Raw genomic sequence first — 21,992 nt, 5'->3', positions numbered from 1 at the left:
TATGTTAAATTTGTGCAGAAATTGCTATTAATAATTTGTTTTTACTTTTTTAATTATGAAAATAAATATGATTTAACTGAACGGAAATTGTTTTGTAAACATACACTCCTATTGTTGAAATATAAAAAAAATAATAAACCTCGTTTTAATTCCACATACATCAATAATTTTATTGAAGTATGTTTAAATTACCTAATAGGTTCGTTGGTTAGCGTTGTTTCTGAATCTAATTCCGTTCCGGTACAGAAAATTTGGAGTTTTCCCATCACTACTCTTTAGAAGAGCATAAGAACAACTTTGAGCATCGATAACAGTGTTGAAAATCAGAGAGATATTTAGTGCAACAAAGGACTTAGAAACTGTAAGTCATTGTCTGATATCAAGTCAGTGATAGGTATATGATATTGTTATTATACTCGAAAATTTTTAAAGAGTTTAGGTTACTGCTTATTGTAATAAACATGTCGCCTGACGCATGAAGTGTTTTATGTTTATTTTTGTTTCATGTTTTAAAGTGCAAACAAGTGAATACGCAATGGCAGTAGTTACTAAGAAGTATTTAAAAATGTGTCATTATGCGTTAAATAATAAAATTGTGAATCTTATTTGGTACTCTTGGTTAATATTAGCAAAATGAGTTTCACATATTGTGCAGTTTGTTTACAATGACATTGGCTTGTGCTCATAAACGAAGAAGCGATAGTTATATTCCACGTCGTCATACCAGTCATCCGCTGGTCAATCTTTACATTCTAATCGTGAAAACAGCGCATCTCAGCAATAAACCTGTCAATCTATTACATCCCACGACGAGCCAACCATTATTCGTTTTCCAGAAAAGTGTGTATATGAGTGTGTGAGTCTGGTTTGTTAAGTCGGAATACAAACTACAATATATTTTAATATATTATCAGTGTTATAATAATAATTGTTATAATATTATCAGTTACACATAGTTATGAATATGCATTGTATTAGTCATAAATATCCTTGTAAACAATAGTTTGTCTTTTAAATTGTAAAATAACTGTTGATGTTTAACATAAAGAAAACACCACTTTCTTATATAGTAAATCTTAACGAATTTTATTTTGCAAAATCATTAAATTTTAAAATAAAAACCTACGTGGGAGGAAACCTTCTCAACCTGTGTGAGAGTTTGGCCTGCGCGCTGAATATTGTTACATAATGCTATTCGTTTGTCGAGCGAAAAACTAGTATCTTTCATTTGAATAAAATACCGGTCAAGTTATACTGCCCGCGAACGAAATTATTGAAATTTTACATGTATTATAATCAATTAAACACACTTAAATCGTAAATCTATGCATTCCTCATGCAGATTCCAATTATGCGATCCTCCTATGCTATTATGCCAATTAAGCTTAACCTCATATGGACCTCCTACTTCATGCATTGTTTACAATGATATAAAACGACAAATAAACAAGATAATACGTTACAAACTTGTTGAAAAAACAAAGCATTTCTAAGAATACTCAAAATAAAATATAGAGTGTGATTCAAATATCTTTAAGTATTTACATTGTGTGTTAAGCATGTGTTAAAAATGGGATATTTTGTTAATTATACAATAGGCATAGTGATTCAAAAGAGATCAAATTGTAGATAAGCTAGTTTAAAATGTACTTTTCTGTAATGTGGTAATAATAATTTTGAAATTTTTGTACAGAATAACAAATTGTAATTTACCTAAGCCGGTCTCATTGTACAGTCGTCAACTCGTACGACTTAACAACATGCCCGTCATGGGTTCAAGCCCCCAAATAGACCGTGCCGCCATACGTAGGACTGACTATCCTGCTATGGGGGGAAATCAATAAGTCACTGAAAGCCAACCCCAAGTGGGTTGGCAGGCCTTGACCGGCATCGGTTGTTAAGCCAAAAAGAAGAAGAATTTACCTAAGAAATCATCTCAATATTGGTTTGGTATGTTTGTCAACTATTGAAGAAATAAAATTAGCGTCAGTTGGTTTTCGAAAAAATTTTGATTGATTGATTTGATTGATTGTACGAAATCTTTTTTGATTACTATTTTTTATCTTTGGGGAGAATGATACTAATGACTTCAATGAATTATCACATGAATCAAAACATTTTTTGCGAGTTTTAGTCGGCCCAAGTGATTACAGATAAGGCATTTTATTATGCCGAGGATCTTTTTCGAATCCATCTATTAATACACAAAAATACATCCAAGAAGAAAAGAATGTCATTTTTATCGTTAAGCTTGAGAACTGCTTTATACTAAAAAAAAGTCATTAGTAATCCAATGTATTACAAATGATTGTAATGTGTTAAAAGTAATTTTATTTTATACAGTCAAATCCCTCAAAATGAGGACGCATTATTGTACTTGTTTGCATAACGAACGAACGTTTATGCTCATGACATACAACTCATAACAAGTAAAATTTCGCATAACGGGCAATATCAAATGTTTTCCTAATACATTTTTGTTGCCGATGTGTGATCAATTTCACAATTGTTACCATTGAGCTTTTTTCTTTAATTTTGAATATCGTTCTGGCAAATGAGTATATCGATACTTCTTCTTCCGCTTTGGCATAACAACCGTTGTCGGTCGGGGCCTGCGTGTACCATTAATGGGCTTGACTTTCAGTGACTTATTGATTACCCATAGCAGGATAGTCAGTCCTACGTATGGCGACTGTACCTCGATACCGGCTGGATGATCGGTACTAAGGAACTTTTAATATATAACTATTCCGTTGAAAAATTATCCGTATTGTTGTGCATAAGTATGTAGAATATTGACAACGGTTTTTTGCGTTTCGCTACTAAACTACGAAATCGTTTGGTCTGCTATAGATTTTACTTGCCAATATTTACCACTTTTTTTCAATTATACCATACCATTTTGGAAAAAAGTTAGTAAGAAATATAAAACAGCTGAACAAGAAACTCTTCCAAGACAAAAACTAAATAATATTGTCAATACAATGGAATCCCTGATAACGAGTACCCCTTGTTGCGGGTATTTTGCTTAACGAGTGAGACATTTTTACCTTTAAGTTGGCAACCGGATACCTGGGTATTTTTTCAACTTCGAACTGCAATAACTTTTGATTAATTGCTTTTATTGACCTGAAATTTTCCGTAGCCTCCCAACTTTTAATTTATGATTTTTTGGTGCATAAGTTGTAATTTTAAACAGCCTGTAAGTATTTTATTTTGATTTTTTTAACTTTACCACGTAAGTTGGCAACCAGAATACCCGGGTATTCCATACATTTTGTATGGAGAATGACGTTTCTCTTCTTCCTCTTTTCGTATTGTGCTTATTTTCGAGTCAAATTCAAGCGATTCTAAATTTCAATTTGACCATTATTTTTATAATAAAATGAAAAAACTCAATAAATAAATGAAATAGAAGAGAATATATGGTTTATTACATTACATTACATTACATTACATTACATGCTAACAGTATTAAAATATAGAAAGCATTGTTTACCTATGAAAATCGTAATTTTTTTGCATCAAAACGTGTGGAATACCCGGGTATGCCGGTTGCCAACTTACGTGTGTAGATCTGGCTGCCAACTCTACGGTTAACAGATTAAACTCGTTATGAGAGGTTCGACTGAACTGGTTATTTTGCAGCAATAAAAGTGCACAGCGGGGCAAGGGCGGTCAGAAATCAAAACAAAGATTTTCTCGGTTTAAAAAAATATCTCGTTTATTACAAAGATCAATACTTAGTTAAGAAAACTCTATAATATTGTCACTCTATCATTTCAACCTCAGACGTTATAACTGGTAGAAACTTGAAAAATATTTACAAACTATGTTTTTTCCTCAACTTTTGTCCTATTTACACATAATGAGGTGTGAATATGTGTAGTAGGTGGACGAATAATATATCATTGCAAAAGAAAATTTACTCACTTCACATGAAAAATAAAACAAAAATATTTCTTTCTTGTTCTATTACCTTTTTTATTACAAACTTTGAAAAAATCGAAAACAACATTTTGATGAAGCATTGGTAATGAATTTCAAAAAAGTTGTTTCCTCAACTTTTTCACGAAATCTCCCTTTACTTGTCTTTGCTGTCATTATAATTTTGATTTTTCGGAACCCAAACAGTGTCCGCTTAAAATTTGAAAAAAAGCAAATCCCTGCTGTCAGACCATATGTTCCTCGGAGGTGATAATGTGCCCGAAAAAGTAGGCCGCAGTCTTGCGATACAAATCCGCAGATCCCAGTACAGGGTTTTTCAATTGAGTGTAGACTAGCAGCATACTTTTCTTGAATAGTCGCAATAGATTCTTGACTAGCATCCTCTGTTTTTGATCACGAGCAATAGATTATTGACTAGGAGCAATTGATTTCAGCAAATCCCTGCATGACAGTCAAAGAGCGTCGCATTTATAACACCCGGTGTGACAGATCGACTTGAATAATAATTTGTGGATATTATTTAATTTCATCCACTAGTTTAAAGCATTTGTTTTACAGCTATATATCATCCACAAAATAAGAGATATTTTATCTGATAGGTTTTCGGTGCTATTGTTTGGATTTTATCAATGCACAATAAAACACAAAAGCATTTAACGGCTGAATTGAAATATGCAGTAGTGGACCGACAGGCATCACCTAACCATAAGCTAGATTGAGCAAGTTTTTCAGAGTGACCATATGTAGTTCTATCAAATTTTGATCGAATATCGGTTTACAATTGAGGACACTAAAACTCAAATTTTCTTACCCAAAATCAAATATTTTTCTAAGTATTGACTATTCAACCATAAAATAGAAATTCAATGAGTTTTATGAGTCAACAAAAAAGTTGTTTTTACAGAAAAATACCGTAGTTGCTTTAGATTTCCTACCGATACCCTCTAAAAACAATCTGGTCACTCCGCGCCAGCCACCGGCCTGCTGAAATCAATTGCTCCTAGTCAATAATCCATTGCTCGTAATCCAAAATAGAGGATGCTAGTCAAGAATCTATTGCGACTATTCAAAAAAGTATGCTGCTAGTCTATACTCAATTGGAAAACCTTGTATCGTCAACGTTTACACGTATCGTTCCGTAGTCTTGCGATTGACTCCCGCCAATTCATCACAGTGTCCCGTAGTCTGGAGTTCTATCGGAAAAACCTGTATTGCTGAAACCGTATAATTCATTTGATATATCTTCGTCAATAACGATGAAACCTTCCATGTGTGTGGGTTGTGATTAAAAATGAGTGCTTTAATATATATATATAGGTGTTATCTATGTCCCACCCTACTTAGCAGCTGATATGCGTACGTTTGAAAAACTTTTAGAATGCGTTCACGATGTCAAAGCCCGCTTGCGTAACAAGGATCAACTTATTCTTCTTGGTGATTTTAATCAAACTTCTCTGCAGTGGATAAATTCTGTTAATTTAACGACACCTTTCCAGCACTATACACCTCATAATGCGTTGCTATGCACCTTTTGTCGATTTATTCAACGTTATGGAATTTTGTCAGCTAAACAATATTCCAAACCATAATGGTCGTGTGCTTGACCTTATACTATTGTTTTCTCTTAACTTCACGCCGTGTTCCGTTTATGAGGCAGATCTTCCTCTTGTAAAAATTGATAACCACCATCCTCCGTTTGTTTTTGAAATTGAATATCTATCCACTGCCAACTTACCTGTTTCTGTGCAAGGTGTTAATCTTAGTCCTATTTATAATTATAAGAAGGCTGACTATGCTAGGCTGCGTGTAATTTTGTCCTCTATTGATTGGTCATTTTTGTTTGAATGTACGTCCATCAATGAGGCTGTAACACAGTTCAATGCTATCCTTATCACTTCCTTAAACTCCTGTTCTCCTCTCTTCAGACCACCTCCTTCCCCACCATGGTCCGACCGCCATCTGCGCTCTCTGCTTAGGGATCGAAATCGGGCTACACGTGCTTACCGGACTTGGCGTTCACCGTACACGCGTAGGTTATTTAAATATGCAGCATCCGCTTACAGATCATATAACAGATATCGCCATAAATTATATGTTTTGCGTCTTCAATCTCGCTTCCGTTCAAACCCTCGAGCGTTTTGGAATTACATAAACTCTATGAGAAACAATAATGGCCTCCCTACTAGTATGTCACTTGGTGATGTGCTTGCTACGTGCCCGAATGACATTCGTTCGCTTTTTGCTGATCATTTCTCGAGTGTCTATGAAAATGGTTTAGATAACTCTGCAAGCATTGAGGCCAGTCTTTCATTCACCCCTCTCAATGTCCTGAATGTTGAATTTGTTTCTGTAAGCACTGCATCTGTTTTACGTGCGTTAGGTAACCTTAAACCATCCTCAGTGCCGGGTCCCGATGGTATTCCTGCTGCTTTACTCGTTCATTGTCGTGAAGCACTAGCCCTTCCTGTTTCGTTCCTTTTTAATCTTTCTTTGTCCACGGCTTCTTTTCCGAATATTTGGAAACAAGCATGGATTAGGCCAGTTTTTAAAAAGGGTGATCGTGGTTGCGTCTCTAATTATCGTGGCATATCTATTTTATCGGCGTTCAGCAAAGTTTTTGAATCTGTTATTCGTTTACCTCTAATGGAAATGGTGAAATCGTGAATTATTCCAAATCAACATGGCTTTATGGCTGGCCGCTCCACCACTACTAATCTTATGGAATTTGTTTCCTCAGCACTCTTAAATCTGGACTCTGGCATGCAGGTTGATGCTGTGTATACCGATTTCAATGCTGCGTTCGATAAAATCCCCCATTCTCTGCTCATTGCTAAATTCAAGAAACTTGACTTCTCTCCTTTCTTTCTTGAATGGCTACAATCATTTCTATCGAATCGTTTTTGCTGTGTTAAATTGAATGACGGTTTTTCTTATGAGTTTCATTGTTCGTCGGGTGTACCCCAGGGTAGTGTCTTGAGTCCTTTACTTTTTATTTTATTTGTCAATGATGTGTGCTCTGTTCTTCCATCCGATTCCTTCCTTATGTTTGCAGATGATTTAAAAATATTTTGTCCTATCACTGACTCTAATTCATGTGTCTCTCTTCAATGTCTGTTAGACTCCTTCTCCTTTTGGTGTTCTGCTAACTTTCTTTCCCTGTGTATCGATACATGTGCTTGTATATCTTTCTCTCGGAGCTTAAATGTGTTGTCTCATAATTATTCACTAAACTCTGTTGTATTAAATCGTGTTAATGTCATTCGTGATCTTGGGGTTGAAAGTGTTCAACGCAGATTCACCCGTATTGTCATTAGGCGTCTTTTAGGGCAATCGGGTGCTTCTCTTCCCCTTATGTAGTCCGATGCCGTATGCTTGGATTGATGACACTGCATGATCGTCGCTCTGCTTCTCAAGCTTTGCTTATCAGTGGTTTGCTTCGGAACGAGATTGATTGTCCTTCACTTCTTAACAGAATACCGCTGTACGCTTCTGCTCGCTTTCTTCGACGCCGCGATTTCCTTCAAATCCCGTCGAGAAGAACGCTGTATGGCACCAATGATCCGTTTTTCGATCCCTCCATCGCTTCAACAGTGCCTCTGGTGTGTTTTGATTTTCATATTCCCCCTCAATCCCTTCGCCCCCTCTTCCTTCAGTTCTTTGACTCCCTTTTTGTTTCCCCATCCTAATTCTTTCATTTTACTTGTGTTGGCTGTGTTACAAATTGCTTGCTGTCTAGTATATGTTTGTCTAGTTAGATTTAAGTATTTGTTTGTTATCATTAATTTTAAGTTTTAGTCAGTAAGTTTCCCTATATTTAGCCCTCTGAGGCAGATATTTGTATCGTAATAAATAAATAAATAAATAAATGTATAAAGGTTTCTAGATATTTTGTCACAAAATTGAAGGTACATACAAAATTCTGCGGTTTTTTTCAAAAAGTACTCAAATCCCAAACACACCGCAACGCCAAGTACTGTACGTTCTATTGTGTGTGCGGTTGTGCAGATGAACGATTTTTGTATGGCGCACCGTGCAAAGGCGCGCGCTCCAAACATGTTTGAATGCATTTTTCCGGTACGCGACCGTGTTAACGCAAAAATGATAGTGGCCGAAAAATAGTTCACACCCACGTTTTCTTTATCCCCTCCTTCTCTCCTTCCGCTCTTCCTCATCTTTTCACTTCGCTTTATCATTATTGGTTCCTGCTCTCTAGCTACATTGAGCGAGAGGTTGTGAAGTTTTCGATCGCTTTGCGCAGCGGGACATTGAGCGAGAGGTTGAGAAGTTTTCGATCGCTTTGCGCAGCGGGAAGGAGACCCTGATTTGCTCACTTGTAAACTACGCACTACAACCAAAACGATAGTTGTCAGCAAAGCATCCATAGTACAGGCGGTCCCCGAGATACACGGTTAATGGGGACCGTAAACGGCCGCAAAATACCGCGTATCTTGAATTTCCGCGTATGTCGAATCTCGTGATTTCCAGCCATAATATCACTAATTTTCGTGCAATTTTGGAAGTTGGGGGTGGTTTTAGCCATTAAATTAATAATTTGATGTTTTTCTACTGAATTGAACAGTTTTAAACCTTTTTAAATGATATTTTTTACATTCGATCAATACGGAAATTATTCAGTTATTCACGTAATTTCAATCAGTACAATTTGCTCAAAGAACTGTCAAATTTGCAAACCACGTATCTCCGTATCCGCGTATAAGAGGTATCGTGTATCTCGGGGACCGTCTGTATACTGCGATATTTGGTGCGCCAAACGTAAGTTGTACCAATCATGGACTTACGGAAAAATGGCATATTTTCGATTAAAGGATGGTACATTTTGATATCGAGTACGAGTACGAGTTGACGACAGCGCCACGAGACAGGCCCTGATTTTTTATCGTAATCATTGCATTTTAATCTACCTGTACTGCTACTTAGTGGTGAAGTAAAACCCACAAGCGTTTGAAGAATTCATCATCATCCAATAAGGTCCGAAAAGGTTTTACACAAAATACGGAATCGTCCGGAATCGGAACCATCTAGAGCCGTCCGTAACCACCTCAAACCATTTGGAGCTATCTGGAACCATCCACAAGCGTCCTACACCTGGCGGAGCCGTCCTGATCGAGCCGGAGCCGTTAGTCGGTATTATCTTTGTCAGACGCCAGCTCCGGCTGCAGACTAGTGGCTCCGGACGGTTCATGACGGCTCAGAACGGTCGCATGCAGCTCTGACTATTCAAACAAATCGGCTCCGATGGTACCTGCTGTTGACTAGCGACTCCGGGTGGCTCCAGTTGGCTTCGTACGAAAACATGTGTTGGGATGGATTTCTCGTTAACCGTACAAGAACGGTTCTGACACTATATTTCAATTATATCAGTATATACCACAATCACTTTTTCACCTTCACTCACTTTTATCGTCCCTTTGCTAATCTGAATCACTTATTAGTCTGTAGGCTTTGTCGCTGGTCTTTACTCCTCGCTGGATGGATTGCTTCTCTCACAACGTTCTACTCCGTTTCGCTGCATTTCTCTTGGCGTTCGCCCTGTGTGACTTTCGTCTCGTCAGGACAGCTCAAACGCCAAGGGTGTCGAACGGTTTCGTCGCAACAACATGGGTTTGATGAATCTGGATTGAAAGACGCAAATTTCAAGCTGTGTATGTACGCATGTCACTGCCTGCGCCTACGCGCGTGGTCCAAAACAACCGAAGTCATACAAAATCATGAAAAAGTCTGCGCCTTTGCGTTTCGGCTGCTCCGTCGGGTAAACCCGAACTTTACCGAGCCAACCCGAATAGTTGTGTTCGTTAAACATGTGTGCGTATCAGGTACAGTATCGGACAAAATGATAGGACCCTGGTTTTTTCAACACAGCATGCACCCGTTGGGCCAGGTTTATGTGTGGTTTGTATGTGTTTGTGTGTGTGCATGTGTGTTTGTGTGTGTGCATGTGTGTTTGTGTGTGTGCATGTGTGTGTGTGTGTGTGTGTGTGTGTGTGTGTGTGGTGTGTGTGTGTGTGTTGTGTGTGTGTGTGTGTGTGGTGTGTGTGTGTGTGTGTGTGTGTGTGTGTGTGTGTGTGTGTGTGTGTGTGTTGTGTGTGTGTGTGCTGAAAACGCAGATGTGCTGATTTATGAATGTGCACGCGACAGCGATGCGATGGGGTATGACTTTTTTTTATTAAGGAATATGGTATTGATTGTTATTGTTAAGACATTGTAGTTATACATAGAATATTACAATGGCAGAAAAGAAAAGGAAGTATGATGTTTCGTATTATCGTATCGTATTAAGGCGATCAGCAGTGCATTTAGCAGTAATTAAATGCCTTTGAAATATGTCAATGAAAAATTTCGCTTTTATTTTGAAATTTGAAATTGCAACTGTCAATAGAAAAGCTTACAAGCGTCTTCAGCACTGCACTGTTGTAGTGTTCCCAGATATGAACGTGAGATTCGATAGCACGTTTTATGTGTTTTGTTCTCTTGCGTTAAGCTCTGAGCTATTTCACTTTATTAAAGATGGTCTGCATTATTCGGTAGTTAAAGACCAACCCGTTAAAAGGTGTTAATATATCAGACTTATTTCGATAACTCTAATAAAAGGAGAAATGAGATACATAATTCTCCCATCCTGATAATAAACGGTGAACATAGTGTAATTATTATGTTGTTTAAAATAGTATTATTTGAATTTTGCTTCACATAAATTTGGTTTGTTCTAATTATAGCAAGAATATATTAATTTTAAAAGAAATAAACACAGAACAAAGAAAATAAAAATCAGGATTTGAACACACACTTTCTCGGTTAGAAACCAAAAGCGTTGTCACTACTCTAGTTAGCAACCAGTATATAAACAAACTAAGATGACGGCAAGCTATCTGTTCTCGTTGAATCAAAAAGTTGAAAGATTTCGAAGAGAATCCGTTACAGTCGTGAAAGTTTCGGTTGAAATATTTATTCGCCTTCTAAGGCGACTAAGGCCTTAAATGCCTTCTGAAAGCTTCAAAGCCGTTTAATGCTGGTAGGGGACACCCCGATGGGACTGCCTAACTTCGGTGCGTAAAAGCGCGCTACAGCGCGGGGCGCCACGGTGCGGCCTCATTGTATGCGACATTCCCATGCCATCTGCCGATAAGGCCTGTGTCGTACTGGACGGCCCGTGTTTCACGATCTGATGCACCTTGATGCTGTTTTTATACAACCGACTGAGATCCGCCTCCTGTCCGGATGGTTGTTGTTGTTACTGTCTCCGTAGGCGTCGTTCGATTTCACCGTCCAAACATATGCCTTTTGCGGGAAAAAATTCTTCTCGTGCACCATATTGACCGAGGTGCTCCATCATTCCACAGCCGCCGCCAGCAATCGCTTGCGTGCTCTTGCGCCGCAGGTTCATCAGTATCGCACTAGAGAGCGAGACTATCCCGGTGGCTGTAGGCGGCCGACGTACAGCTGTTGATCACCGTCGAGATGATGGAAATGTTGGACAAGGGACGCATGTTTTGTTGCGGCTAATGGAGTGCTGACGGTTGTGCACGACCGCGAGGCAGGGATTGGACGGAGCCATTCTCTGCATTTGATCGAGTGGATGTAACTCTACCACCGAGTATAAATGCTGAGAGAAAGTTCGGGAAGTAGCGACGAAATATCAAAAATAAAATTAATGCGATGAAAATGTTATTAAATATACACTAACCTGTTGTATAAGCTTGATAGTACACATATTACAAGCTGTAAAATTTGCAGCTACTTGCTTTTATTGTCGCTTTTCACCACACACGAAGCTTGATTAACTTTTTGACATTATGAATGGCGGCGCAGCACATACAGTATGTCTCAAAAAGTATCTTCATCAAGAGCAAATTAATTTTAACAAATATATCAAAAAAAAATATTATCTTCGAAATCATTTTCATGATTTCAAAGATAATATATTTTTAGTTTGGAGAATGGTATGCGATTTATTAATACGTCGAAAATCTCAATTAAAATTAAACATTTTGTTTTTCTTTTTGATCTTCGTATCAAATGAAGAAAAACTGGGATCCAATATTAAAAATGTGATTAGAAGAATGAAATGTTTTGTAATTAACATCAGGGCGCTTATATAAATAAATATGTAGAATATACAAAATTCCATCTGTATAATATGGCCACCTTGGCCGAAATCATACCTTTAGTTTAAGTACCGTATAAAGATATTACCGTCTCGCTCTAACAACCTTGACGTAAAATGTCATATGAACTGTCAAAAAATAAAATAACCGTATTAATACACGATGCGCAATCTCAGATTGTGCATATATTTATCTGTCAAACGGATCGGTTTGATATATTTATCTGTCAAAAAAAATATTTATATTTCGGACATATAATTTTGAAAATTTATGCGCAATCTTGGCGCAATCTGAAATTGTACGGAAATGACGTTTATAGCTCAGGGTTGGCTTCGCGAATTGACATATATTTTGATAAAACGAATACAGCAATTATCCGCAGTACGCGATACTCGATATACGCGAATTCGCAGTACGCGATTCCTTTAACTTTGACAGCTCCATGTGTTTTATGCAAATATTTTAATTTTTTGAAATATGTTATGCTCTTTTTGAATTTCTTTAATGTTCTTAATGCATTTTTCATTAAATTTGTGCAAAAGATACCTATTGTATAACAAAAACTTTAATGCAAAACTCTGTGGCGATATTTTTCAACCCTCGAATCGGTAGTGTAAACTATTCTTTCATAGGAATCCGCTATACGCGAAAACTCGAGATACGCTATTGCGCTCGGTACCGTAATGACTGTATATGCGCAATCTGAGATTGCGCATCGTGTATTAATACGGTAAAGAAAAGCTAATCTACATTGAAGATTCAAATAGAAAACACGTGTTTTTTTTAAGATTTATGTAATTTACAAATAATAATAATAAAATGGTTTTAAATTCTACTTAAAATACATAGAAACTACATAATGTAGATAAAATTTAAATAACACTGTCAGTCATATTGGTCTGAGTAATGTCAAGGCAACGGAACATGTCGTTATGCTGTAACGCAAGCAAATGTCATATTCGCTTATGATTTTTAAAGGTTTTAAAAAACTGTTAGAAATCAAATAGAGTTTCTTCAGGCTACTTGGGATACCACCACTGTATGTTAGTTTACCCTACCCAATTAATAATTCCGTTTGAGGCTTCTTTATTTAAATCATTTTTCATGATATTTTATGATAATAATTGGTTTATAGTTCTCTTTGTTTTTACATTTATTCTTGTTGAAAAAAATGTTTCAACTTGAATGAAATGAAAATAAAAGGCTTTTTTTGTACAGTAGAACGTCGTACGACTCAACTCGTACGACTTAACAACATGCCCGTCATGGGTTCAAGCCCCAAATGGACCGTGCCGCCATACGTAGGACTGACTATCCTACTATGGGGGGATCAATAAGTCACTGAAAGCCAAACCCACAAGTGGGTGCAGGCAGGCCTTGACCGGCAACGGTTGTTGAGCCAAAAGAAAAAAGAACGTCGATTATCCGGGGGCGGATTAACCGGCGGGCGGCTTAATCGTGCGCATAAATGTGACAGCTGTTCAAACGTTCGGCGAACATTTGCAGCAATAGTCAAGCGGGCAACCAGTTTTTTGTGCAGCTCTGTAGTGTTTAGTGATATTTTCGAAATTCATGTTTGTTCATGAAAAGTTGCCAAACCTATGGCTATTGAATAAAATAATATTGTACTATTGATTAATCGATTAATTCCAAGTGAATTAATCATAAAACTAGTAAATTTTATAATTTTTATACGAATTTGACATTTCTTGGACCATTAGCCGTGCAAATCGATTTACCGGTAACCGTCCGGTCCCGAGCTACCCGGATAATCGACGTTCTACTGTATTTCACTATAAACCCATATAACAATTTTCACCACAAATTCACCTCAAAACCTCTTAATATTAGCAAAACAAGAGGTTTGGTGAGTATGACGTCACATGCAAACGGCGGTTTGCGAAAAAAGGGGTGGGGGCCGTGGGTGACTTGTACCTGTATCCGCTCTGTTCGCTCTGTATTTGTATTTATGTGTGTATTGTGCACAGCTGTTCTTGGTGCGTTGTGGCTTTTAATCTGAGCTCGGATCTTCGTTTCTCTCGCACTTTTTTTTTGTCCCTCGTTTCTTTGCTGTGATTGAAGAGAATATTGGAGGAAGAACGTAATCATTTAGGTTTTCATACTTTACCGGCGTTGCGTTGGATCCATCGTCTATGTTTTCGGCTATCTTGGTTGCACGTACCTACGCTAAATGCGATCTTGTTTCTTGCCATCAACCTGTAGGCAAAATAAGCGGCCGAGCGAGTCTTGGAGATCGAAAGGATTCTTTAAGTTTGCTACAATTTCTCGTGAAGAAAAACCCTAGCGCGCTCGCATGTCAATTTGTCTTTATTTTCTTCTCCATCTGAGAATCATGAGTATGGTCATTTAGGGCCAAGCTACTTGCGATGGATAAATTCGACAAAACACCGGAATCGCTGCCGAATGACTCCACAATAATCGCAAGGTAATTGCAGTGGCGGATTAAGGGTATCAGGGGCCCTTGGCGGTAAGACGAGTTGAGGCCCCCTGTAAATGGTAAATGGTGTTCGGTGGGGGGGGGGGGGTGGCGTGTGGTAGCGGTACTAAACTGGCTGTTGAGAGTTTGAACGCCGTCGGGGGGCCTTACGATCATCAGTTACAGGCTCTAAAATTGATTCGTCAACCTCGGGGCCCTAACGTCCATCTTTCCCGGGGCCCTTGTCGCTAGTACTCTGTCCATACGGCATACTATAGTCTGCATACTCTGCATATATAGCGGCATACTCAGTCCGGTTGCGTTAGTCGGTAACTTGCGCCGTCGTATTCGTCGGATCTATCCAAAGCCGATTCTAAACAGCTCGTGACGGCTGCAGATGGCTTCGGACGGTTCCAGGCGAATGTGTCGATGGGCAAAGGTAGTCATTCGAACTTTCCGATTTTACGTACAAACGGTACCGTTGCGCAAAAAGTTTTTTGATTGATTCAAATGATCATCAGCGAAGACCTACCTGCTTTTTAATAAGAGCGGTATGTATGAAAATTGAGCAAGCTATAGCAAGCGCAAATATTCTTGCTCTTCGGATGTGTGGCTCTTCTCTTACCCCCTTAGCTGCACTCTCTCCATGTGCTGTCACGCTCCTTGTTTTATATCACTCTTTCTCTTTCTTTGTCACCGCTCATTATAGCATCCTCGCTCTCCGTATGTGTTGCTGTTTGCTTCCTCCATAGCTTCTCACCCGCGTTTTGGCAACACCTCTTACTTTCTTCTATTTCTTCCTCATCCTTTGTTACTCCTCGCCATGGCATTCTCGCTCTCCTTATGTGTTGCTCTTCGCTTCCCCCTTTATTTCATTCCTCTCTCTCTCTGAATTAATAGAGCTTTACGATCGCCGCAACCTGTTTCTCGCTACCTCACACCCCGTTTGCCATAGAAATAATTCCCCATTGTTATATGGGAAGTTTCAATTCCGTCAATTTGACTGGATCCGTAAATCTAGTGGTAAACATATATTGAAGATTATGATAAAACTTATAATGAAATAGTAGCAGAAAGTTAATAAAAGAACATAATTTTGACTCATTCTGAAAACCGTTGTTTTGCACAAAAGATAATGAGCAACATGTGTCACTATCATTATTTTATCTCCCTCCCGCTCCCCCCAAGCGAGAATCGAATCGATACGGAGAACAAAAGCACAGCTCGAGACTCACTATTTGCGTACAGACGGCGTCCATGGACCGTGCACGGACCTGTCCACGGCCGAATACAGAGCCGATTGCATGCGATTCTATCTTTACCATTAACATGAGAAGGACAGGGCTTATACCCCGAACGTACCCGTAAGGCAAGGCGGATTAAAAATATCAGGTGACGGATTACAGCCTTTGGGGGGTCGCCATAGTTGAGGGACTTTACGTCATTTTATAACCGTTGACCATTGGTGTCCGCACACAAAGATTAGCAAATAGAACAGATTTCTTTGTTATTATGTGCATTTTTGTGTGTCTATTAATTTATCGAAAAAATGAGAAATATTAACAAAAGATTTGATGGTTTTTTATGCACAAAATTTAAAATCATACGAGTAAGAGTTCTAATCTCACGTAAATTGTCCATGCGACTCGTAGATAATGAGGAATTAATGTGAAAATTGAAACAAATAATGATTTCTTAGTTTTTATCATCAAAAATGTCAAAAACACAATGAATTACAGAATAAATTCACAGAATAACACAAAATAACACACTTAAATCCATGTTTTAATGTTAAATAAGAACTCGCAAAGTCCAATATATATGTTTAAAGAATATTTTGTCGAAAAAATGGGGTAGATAAATTATATGAAGAAATTAAATAAATGTAAACAAAGTTTGAATCCTGGGGACCTTACGTCAAGTGACGAATCGTCAAAATGCACTAGAGTCCATCACCTGATATTTTTAAATTCACCTTGCCCGTAAGGTCCCAAGCTCCCGACCACGCTGGTTTTCGCTGGTCTTTTCGGGGATAATTCGTTAACGAATTATCCCCGAAAAGACCAACGAAATACAGATCATTTTCGGGGATAGTGAACACACGTGAAAGATGAACCCATGCAAAAAAGAGCTAAAAATAGAAATGAACATTCGGATTCACTCCCTCCACTCATGATCATGCTTCATCCTTGATGCTACCAACCACATCGCTAGTTCTACTTCGAATCACTTTGCCAGTTGCGCCACCATATTATTATTCATTATCGTGCTATTTACTGGTTTGTTTGTATGAAGGGGTACTGATACTAAAAGAATTAAAAGAAATAATAAACAATAAAAATAACAGATTAACTATTAAACACGCATTTCTAACAATGAGTAAATGGGTTTGAAGTTATTGGAGCTGGATGTTTTAAAAATTAAATAAAACTTTAAATCATAAAAAAAAACAAAAAATGGAATTGAACTCAGGTCGACCATGGTACAAACATTACACCATTAACATTTGACCATAACTAGTTCATGAACATGAATTGTTATCTATCACTTTTAAACCCTTCAAATATAGTACAATGAACAAAGAGATGTGTAAAAGTTCATCGATGCGTGTGAGAGAGTAGGGCTGATGAATAGAAAGAGATGGCATGAGTTTGTGTTCATTATCCCCGAAAAATTTCGCTTGGGGTATGCTGCTTCACTTATCATGATCTAAAGACAAGGACAAGGCAAAAGCGACACAGAAAAGTTCCTTACGACTACACATGTCCTCTAGATACGTTGTCTATGATCTCGCTCGGTATCAAAGCGACACACAACAGGTAAGCAGTACAAATGTTTACGAATACATGTTTAACGAACAGAACTATTTGGTCCGGCTCGGTAAACGTCGGGTAGAGGTCAGAGCGCAAAGGCGCAGAGTTTTTCATGATTTTGTATGACTTCGGCTGTTTAGAACCACAAGTGTGGACGCAGACAATGAGTTTAAGTAATTAAACCTTCAAAACTTTGTAAAGACGATTACAAGATTAAAACTAATATTGAGGTTATGGTGACTGACTTCAATCAACAAGTAAACGTTTATACAGCACGTTTTAAGACTGTTCAGTTTAGACTAAGGCATGAAGATCAAGTGATATGATTGAATTAATATTCAGTCCATGACTTACGGGTTTTGCAGTCCAAATCAATCGTCAAGATGCTTAAAACAATGCCTGATTTGAAAAGCATAATTGTATACCACTTACAGTGGCCGGAAAAAAAGTGGCCACTACTTACATTTTTACATTTTTCTATTTTTTTTTTCTTTAAAAGTGAAGCTATCTTTGTGTTATATTTTTTTAAACAATCTTCATTCTTTGCTCTTAAATGTGCGATCAAAATTTTTTGAAAAAATCAAAGGTTTACCAGTAACAAAAATATTTAAAAAAAAAAATTAGTCCAAATCACACTGACAAAAAAAAGTGCCCACATGAATTATTTTCAACAAATTGATTTATTAAACACAAACAACAACTATTTAATATTTTATGTGCCCCCCTTTGGATCTAAGGACTAACTGCAAGCGCTTTGGCATACTCTCCACTAGATTTTCTAAATGATTTGGGTCAAGATTTTCCCAGGCGTTCTCTAGGGCTTCAAAATATTTATCTTTATTAGTTACGCCAGTTTTTTTCACTCTATCATCGAGAATGGCCCACAAATTCTCGATGGGATTTAGATCAGGACTTTGTGGAGGCCATTCAAGCGGTTTTATGCGACATGAGTTGAAAAAAGTTTTTGTTTTCTTCGCGGTATGTTTGGGGTCGTTATCTTGTTGAAACACAAATTTATTTTCTAGACCTGTTTTTATTAGAGATACCTCTAAATTTTCTTGTAGGATGGTAATATAAGTATCAGCTGTCATAATGCCGTTGATTCGCACCAGGCTTCCTACCCCTCCCAAAGAAAAACACCCCCAAACCATAACATTGCCCCCTCCATGTTTCACCGTTCCTTGGATGTTGCGCTCTTGAAGCTCCTCACCTGGTTTACACCACACATGGGACCGCCGTTTTCGGTTAAACAGTTAAAAATTTGAATCATCTGTTCAAAGAACAGTTTTCCAAAACTCGAGCGGCTTATCCGCTTGCTCTTGAGCAAATTTGAGCAGTTTTGATTTGTTAGCCTTACTGATGAAGGGTCTTTTCTTGGCTAATTTGCTATTGTACCCCTGTTCTATGATGCGACGGCGAATCGTTTGATCGGAAATATTTAACTGAAGTGTATTTTTGATTTCAAGGACTGTTACTTTCGGGTTTTTCTTCATTTCGCGCACGATCCTGGTGTCTGTTTTGCTATCTGTTTTTCTCTTCCTACCTCGGCCTTGGCGATCTACCACTGAAACTAACGTACTATATTTTTTAAAGATTTTTCCAACTGCTGATTTGCTGATGCTATACTTGCCAGCAACAGCTCGATGTGATTCCCCGTTCTGAACATCGTGATCAACTAATTTCCGGACAGCCAGAGGAATTTGTTTTGTGTTGTTTTCCATTTCGTGCAACTGAGCCAAATTGTCCAAGATTAAAGTACGAATCCACTTCAATGCCAAATGCTAATGCATGCAACCGGTCGCTTGCCTAATCACCTCATGTCAACAAAAAATATGTCAAAACAAAACGATAAAAACGATAAGTTTGATCGATTTGCATAGTGGGCACTTTTTTGTCAGTGTAATTTTGACTAATTTTAAAAAAAATATTTTTGGTGTTGGTAAACCTTTGATATTTTTAGAAAATTTTTGATTGCACATTTAAGAGCAACGAATGAAGATTGTTTAAAAAAATTTAGCACAAAATAGCTTCATTTTTAACGAAAAAAAAACAAATGTAAAAATGTAAGTAGTGGCCACTTTATTTTGCCGGCCACTGTATAAATACGTGATCCCGCATTTTGTACACTGTCCACATGATTTAAATAACTGTCGCCTTCAATGGAAAAGCTGTTAACGACGGCACGGTTTGTTGTGGTTGGTACAATGTTGGCATAGAATAAAAATAAATTGACGGAATGTAGTGACTTTTTTTTTGTTTGTTTTGTTTTTTTCTCTGACTCAACAACCGTTGTCGGTCAAGGCCTGCCTGTACCACTTGTGGGGTTGGCTTTCAGTGACTTATTAATTCCCCCCGTAGCAGGATAGTCAGTCCCACTTATGGCGGCACGGTCTAGTTGGGGCTTGAACCCATGACGGGCATGTTGTTAAGGCGTAGGAGTTGACGACTGTACAATGAGACCGGCTTGTAACTTTGACTTTAACAAAAACGTTATTCGGTATATATTTTTTTCGTTTGATAAGATGATTTTGGAAAAGTTTTTGTTTTTTTTTTGTTCGTTTTTTTTATTTTGGCTCAACAACGGTTGTCGGTCAAGGCCTGTCTATCCCACTAACTGTGGGCTTGGCTTTCAGTGAGTTATTGATCCCCCCATAGCAGGATAGTCAAGTCCTACGTATGGCGACACGCTCCATTTGGGGCTTGAACCCATAACGTGCATGTTGTTAAGTCGTACGATTTGACGACTGTATTACGAGACCGGCTTTCTTGTTTGTTTAGTGATTAAAAACATGAAAAGAATAATTGGGTGTTTCCAGTACACTAATGTGCACAAAGCTCATACGTGTAAAACATTATTCGATCGCATGTCCTCGGCGCGGAACGGTGTGTTTGTAGAAAATTACACCGGGTGTGAAATTGGAGGAAAACTTGTGATATTTTGGGAATAAGAAAAATAACGTGTAGGCGGTTGAACTTTCACTTTGCTAATGTGTATTCACTTGTCCGTTTGAGTTCATTTGTACATGCTATAATTCATTACATAGTTCATTTCATCCTCATCTATTTCCCTGTTTATATTGTAGCCTTCAAGTGTTGTCTGTTTCTAATCCCGTTACCATAATCCCATAATTCATGCCATAATATAATTCAAATAAATATATACATTGAAATTCAAACATTCCGGCCACCAAAAGAGAATTCTTTTTAAAATTTCAAAAATGCCATAAATTCAAATAAAGAATGCTACTAACTCCTATTGTTTTTAGAAGGTGCTTTTTGGCCGATTTTACTGCCGCTTCCCAAAGACCTCCGAAATGAGGTGCACGCGGAGGGATAAATTTCCACACCATCTCATTTTCGGCGCACCAATCAAAAATCTCTCTCCTATCAACCTCATCGATTTTTAGCATCTTGTAGATACGATGCAGTTCATGCGCTGCCCCCTTGAATGTTGTTGCATTGTCTGAATGCAATTCAGCAACCTTCCCTCTCCGCGCGACAAAACGACGTAATGCAGCCAAAAATGCAGTCGATGTGAGATCACTCACCAGTTCGATATGAACTGCCCTGGTCGCGAAGCAGACGAATATTGCGATATACGCCTTGGTGGGACTGCGATTGCGGATGGTGGACTTCAGCAAACGGTCTCGTTGGTGTTACCCGTGACTCAGGCAAATCCGCTACCGCCTGTTTCACCAACGTCGGCTTGTTTCTAAAGCAAGTGTGGCACTGGTGATACACACGCTTTACCATATTTCGGCCTCCAATTAACCAAAACTTCTGCCGCAGTATGGTTAACATTGCTTGTGGTCCGGCGTGCATTTCCTGCTGATGGACCCTTTCTGCCAATAGCACTGACAGACGATGTGATGCTGCAAGAACTGTCGGATGCTTCGTTGCCTCTGGGATGTTGGCATTACCTAGCCGGCCACCGACACGTAACACACCCTGTGCGTCGATGTATGGGGACAACCACTTCAGCTTTGATCTCGCACTAACCTGCTTCCCTCGTTGTAGATCGACCAGCTCTTCCGCGAACGACTCCTGTTGTGCTAGCTGGCACAAACGCAGCTCGGCTTGCTGTAGCTCCTCTGCTGTAAGCGGTGGAACGGAGTGCAGCAACGTCTTGATGTCCGCCTTTACCTTAACGCGCTTGCACGATGATGCCTTGGTTGCCTTAAGCGTTGTGATGAACCGCAAGCAGAAAGCCACAACTCTCCTTAACTTGCCATACCTTGAGTATTTGGCGAACAGTATGTTGCTAAAATCACACATCGTAGATGTAGTGACAATGTGTGAGACTGCCAGTCGCTCTTCGATGTCAGCCTCGCCTTCCTTCATCGCCGGTTGATCATGGGGCCACTTCTCTTGTCCGTAGGACAGCCAACTCGGTCCATGCCACCAACGTGTACACTGCAGCAATTCTTCCGGACTCAGCCCGCGCGAGATGTCATCCGCCGGGTTATCAACTCCAGGAACATGACGCCAGCTGGAGATACGCGTTTCTTCCTGTATTTGTGCCACCCTGTTGGCCACAAATGGTTTCCAGCGACGCGGTGATGAGTTCAGCCAGTGCATTACTGTCATCGAATCTGTCCAACAGATAGCCGTAGCTGACACCATGAGTGCAGAAACCACCTTCTGAAATAGGTGTACTGCTAGCCGTGCTGC

General features: G+C 38.7%; 2 protein-coding genes across 8 annotated transcripts in view; one reads left to right on the top strand and one right to left on the bottom strand.

The window, feature by feature from the left end:
• The first annotated feature begins 327 nt into the window (after positions 1-327).
• The window catches only part of LOC121594777 (frequenin-1), a 105,634-nt gene continuing 83,969 nt past the window's right edge, over positions 328-21,992 (top strand). Inside the window, exon 1 of one of the 7 annotated variants that reach the window (XM_041918423.1) lies at positions 328-394. The gene's annotated coding sequence lies outside the window, so the exon portion shown is untranslated. The other 6 variants (XM_041918480.1, XM_041918451.1, XM_041918461.1 and 3 more) reach the window with 6 other exon arrangements.
• Positions 20,862-21,899, bottom strand: LOC121597290. The gene has a single exon (XM_041922941.1). The coding sequence runs from the start codon at positions 21,897-21,899 to the stop codon at positions 20,862-20,864; it is 1,038 nt and encodes a 345-aa protein (XP_041778875.1).

Source organism: Anopheles merus, chromosome X (genome assembly GCF_017562075.2).
Source record: "Anopheles merus strain MAF chromosome X, AmerM5.1, whole genome shotgun sequence".
Lineage (NCBI taxonomy): Eukaryota > Metazoa > Arthropoda > Insecta > Diptera > Culicidae > Anopheles > Anopheles merus.
This window is presented reverse-complemented; position numbering and strand designations above follow the sequence as displayed.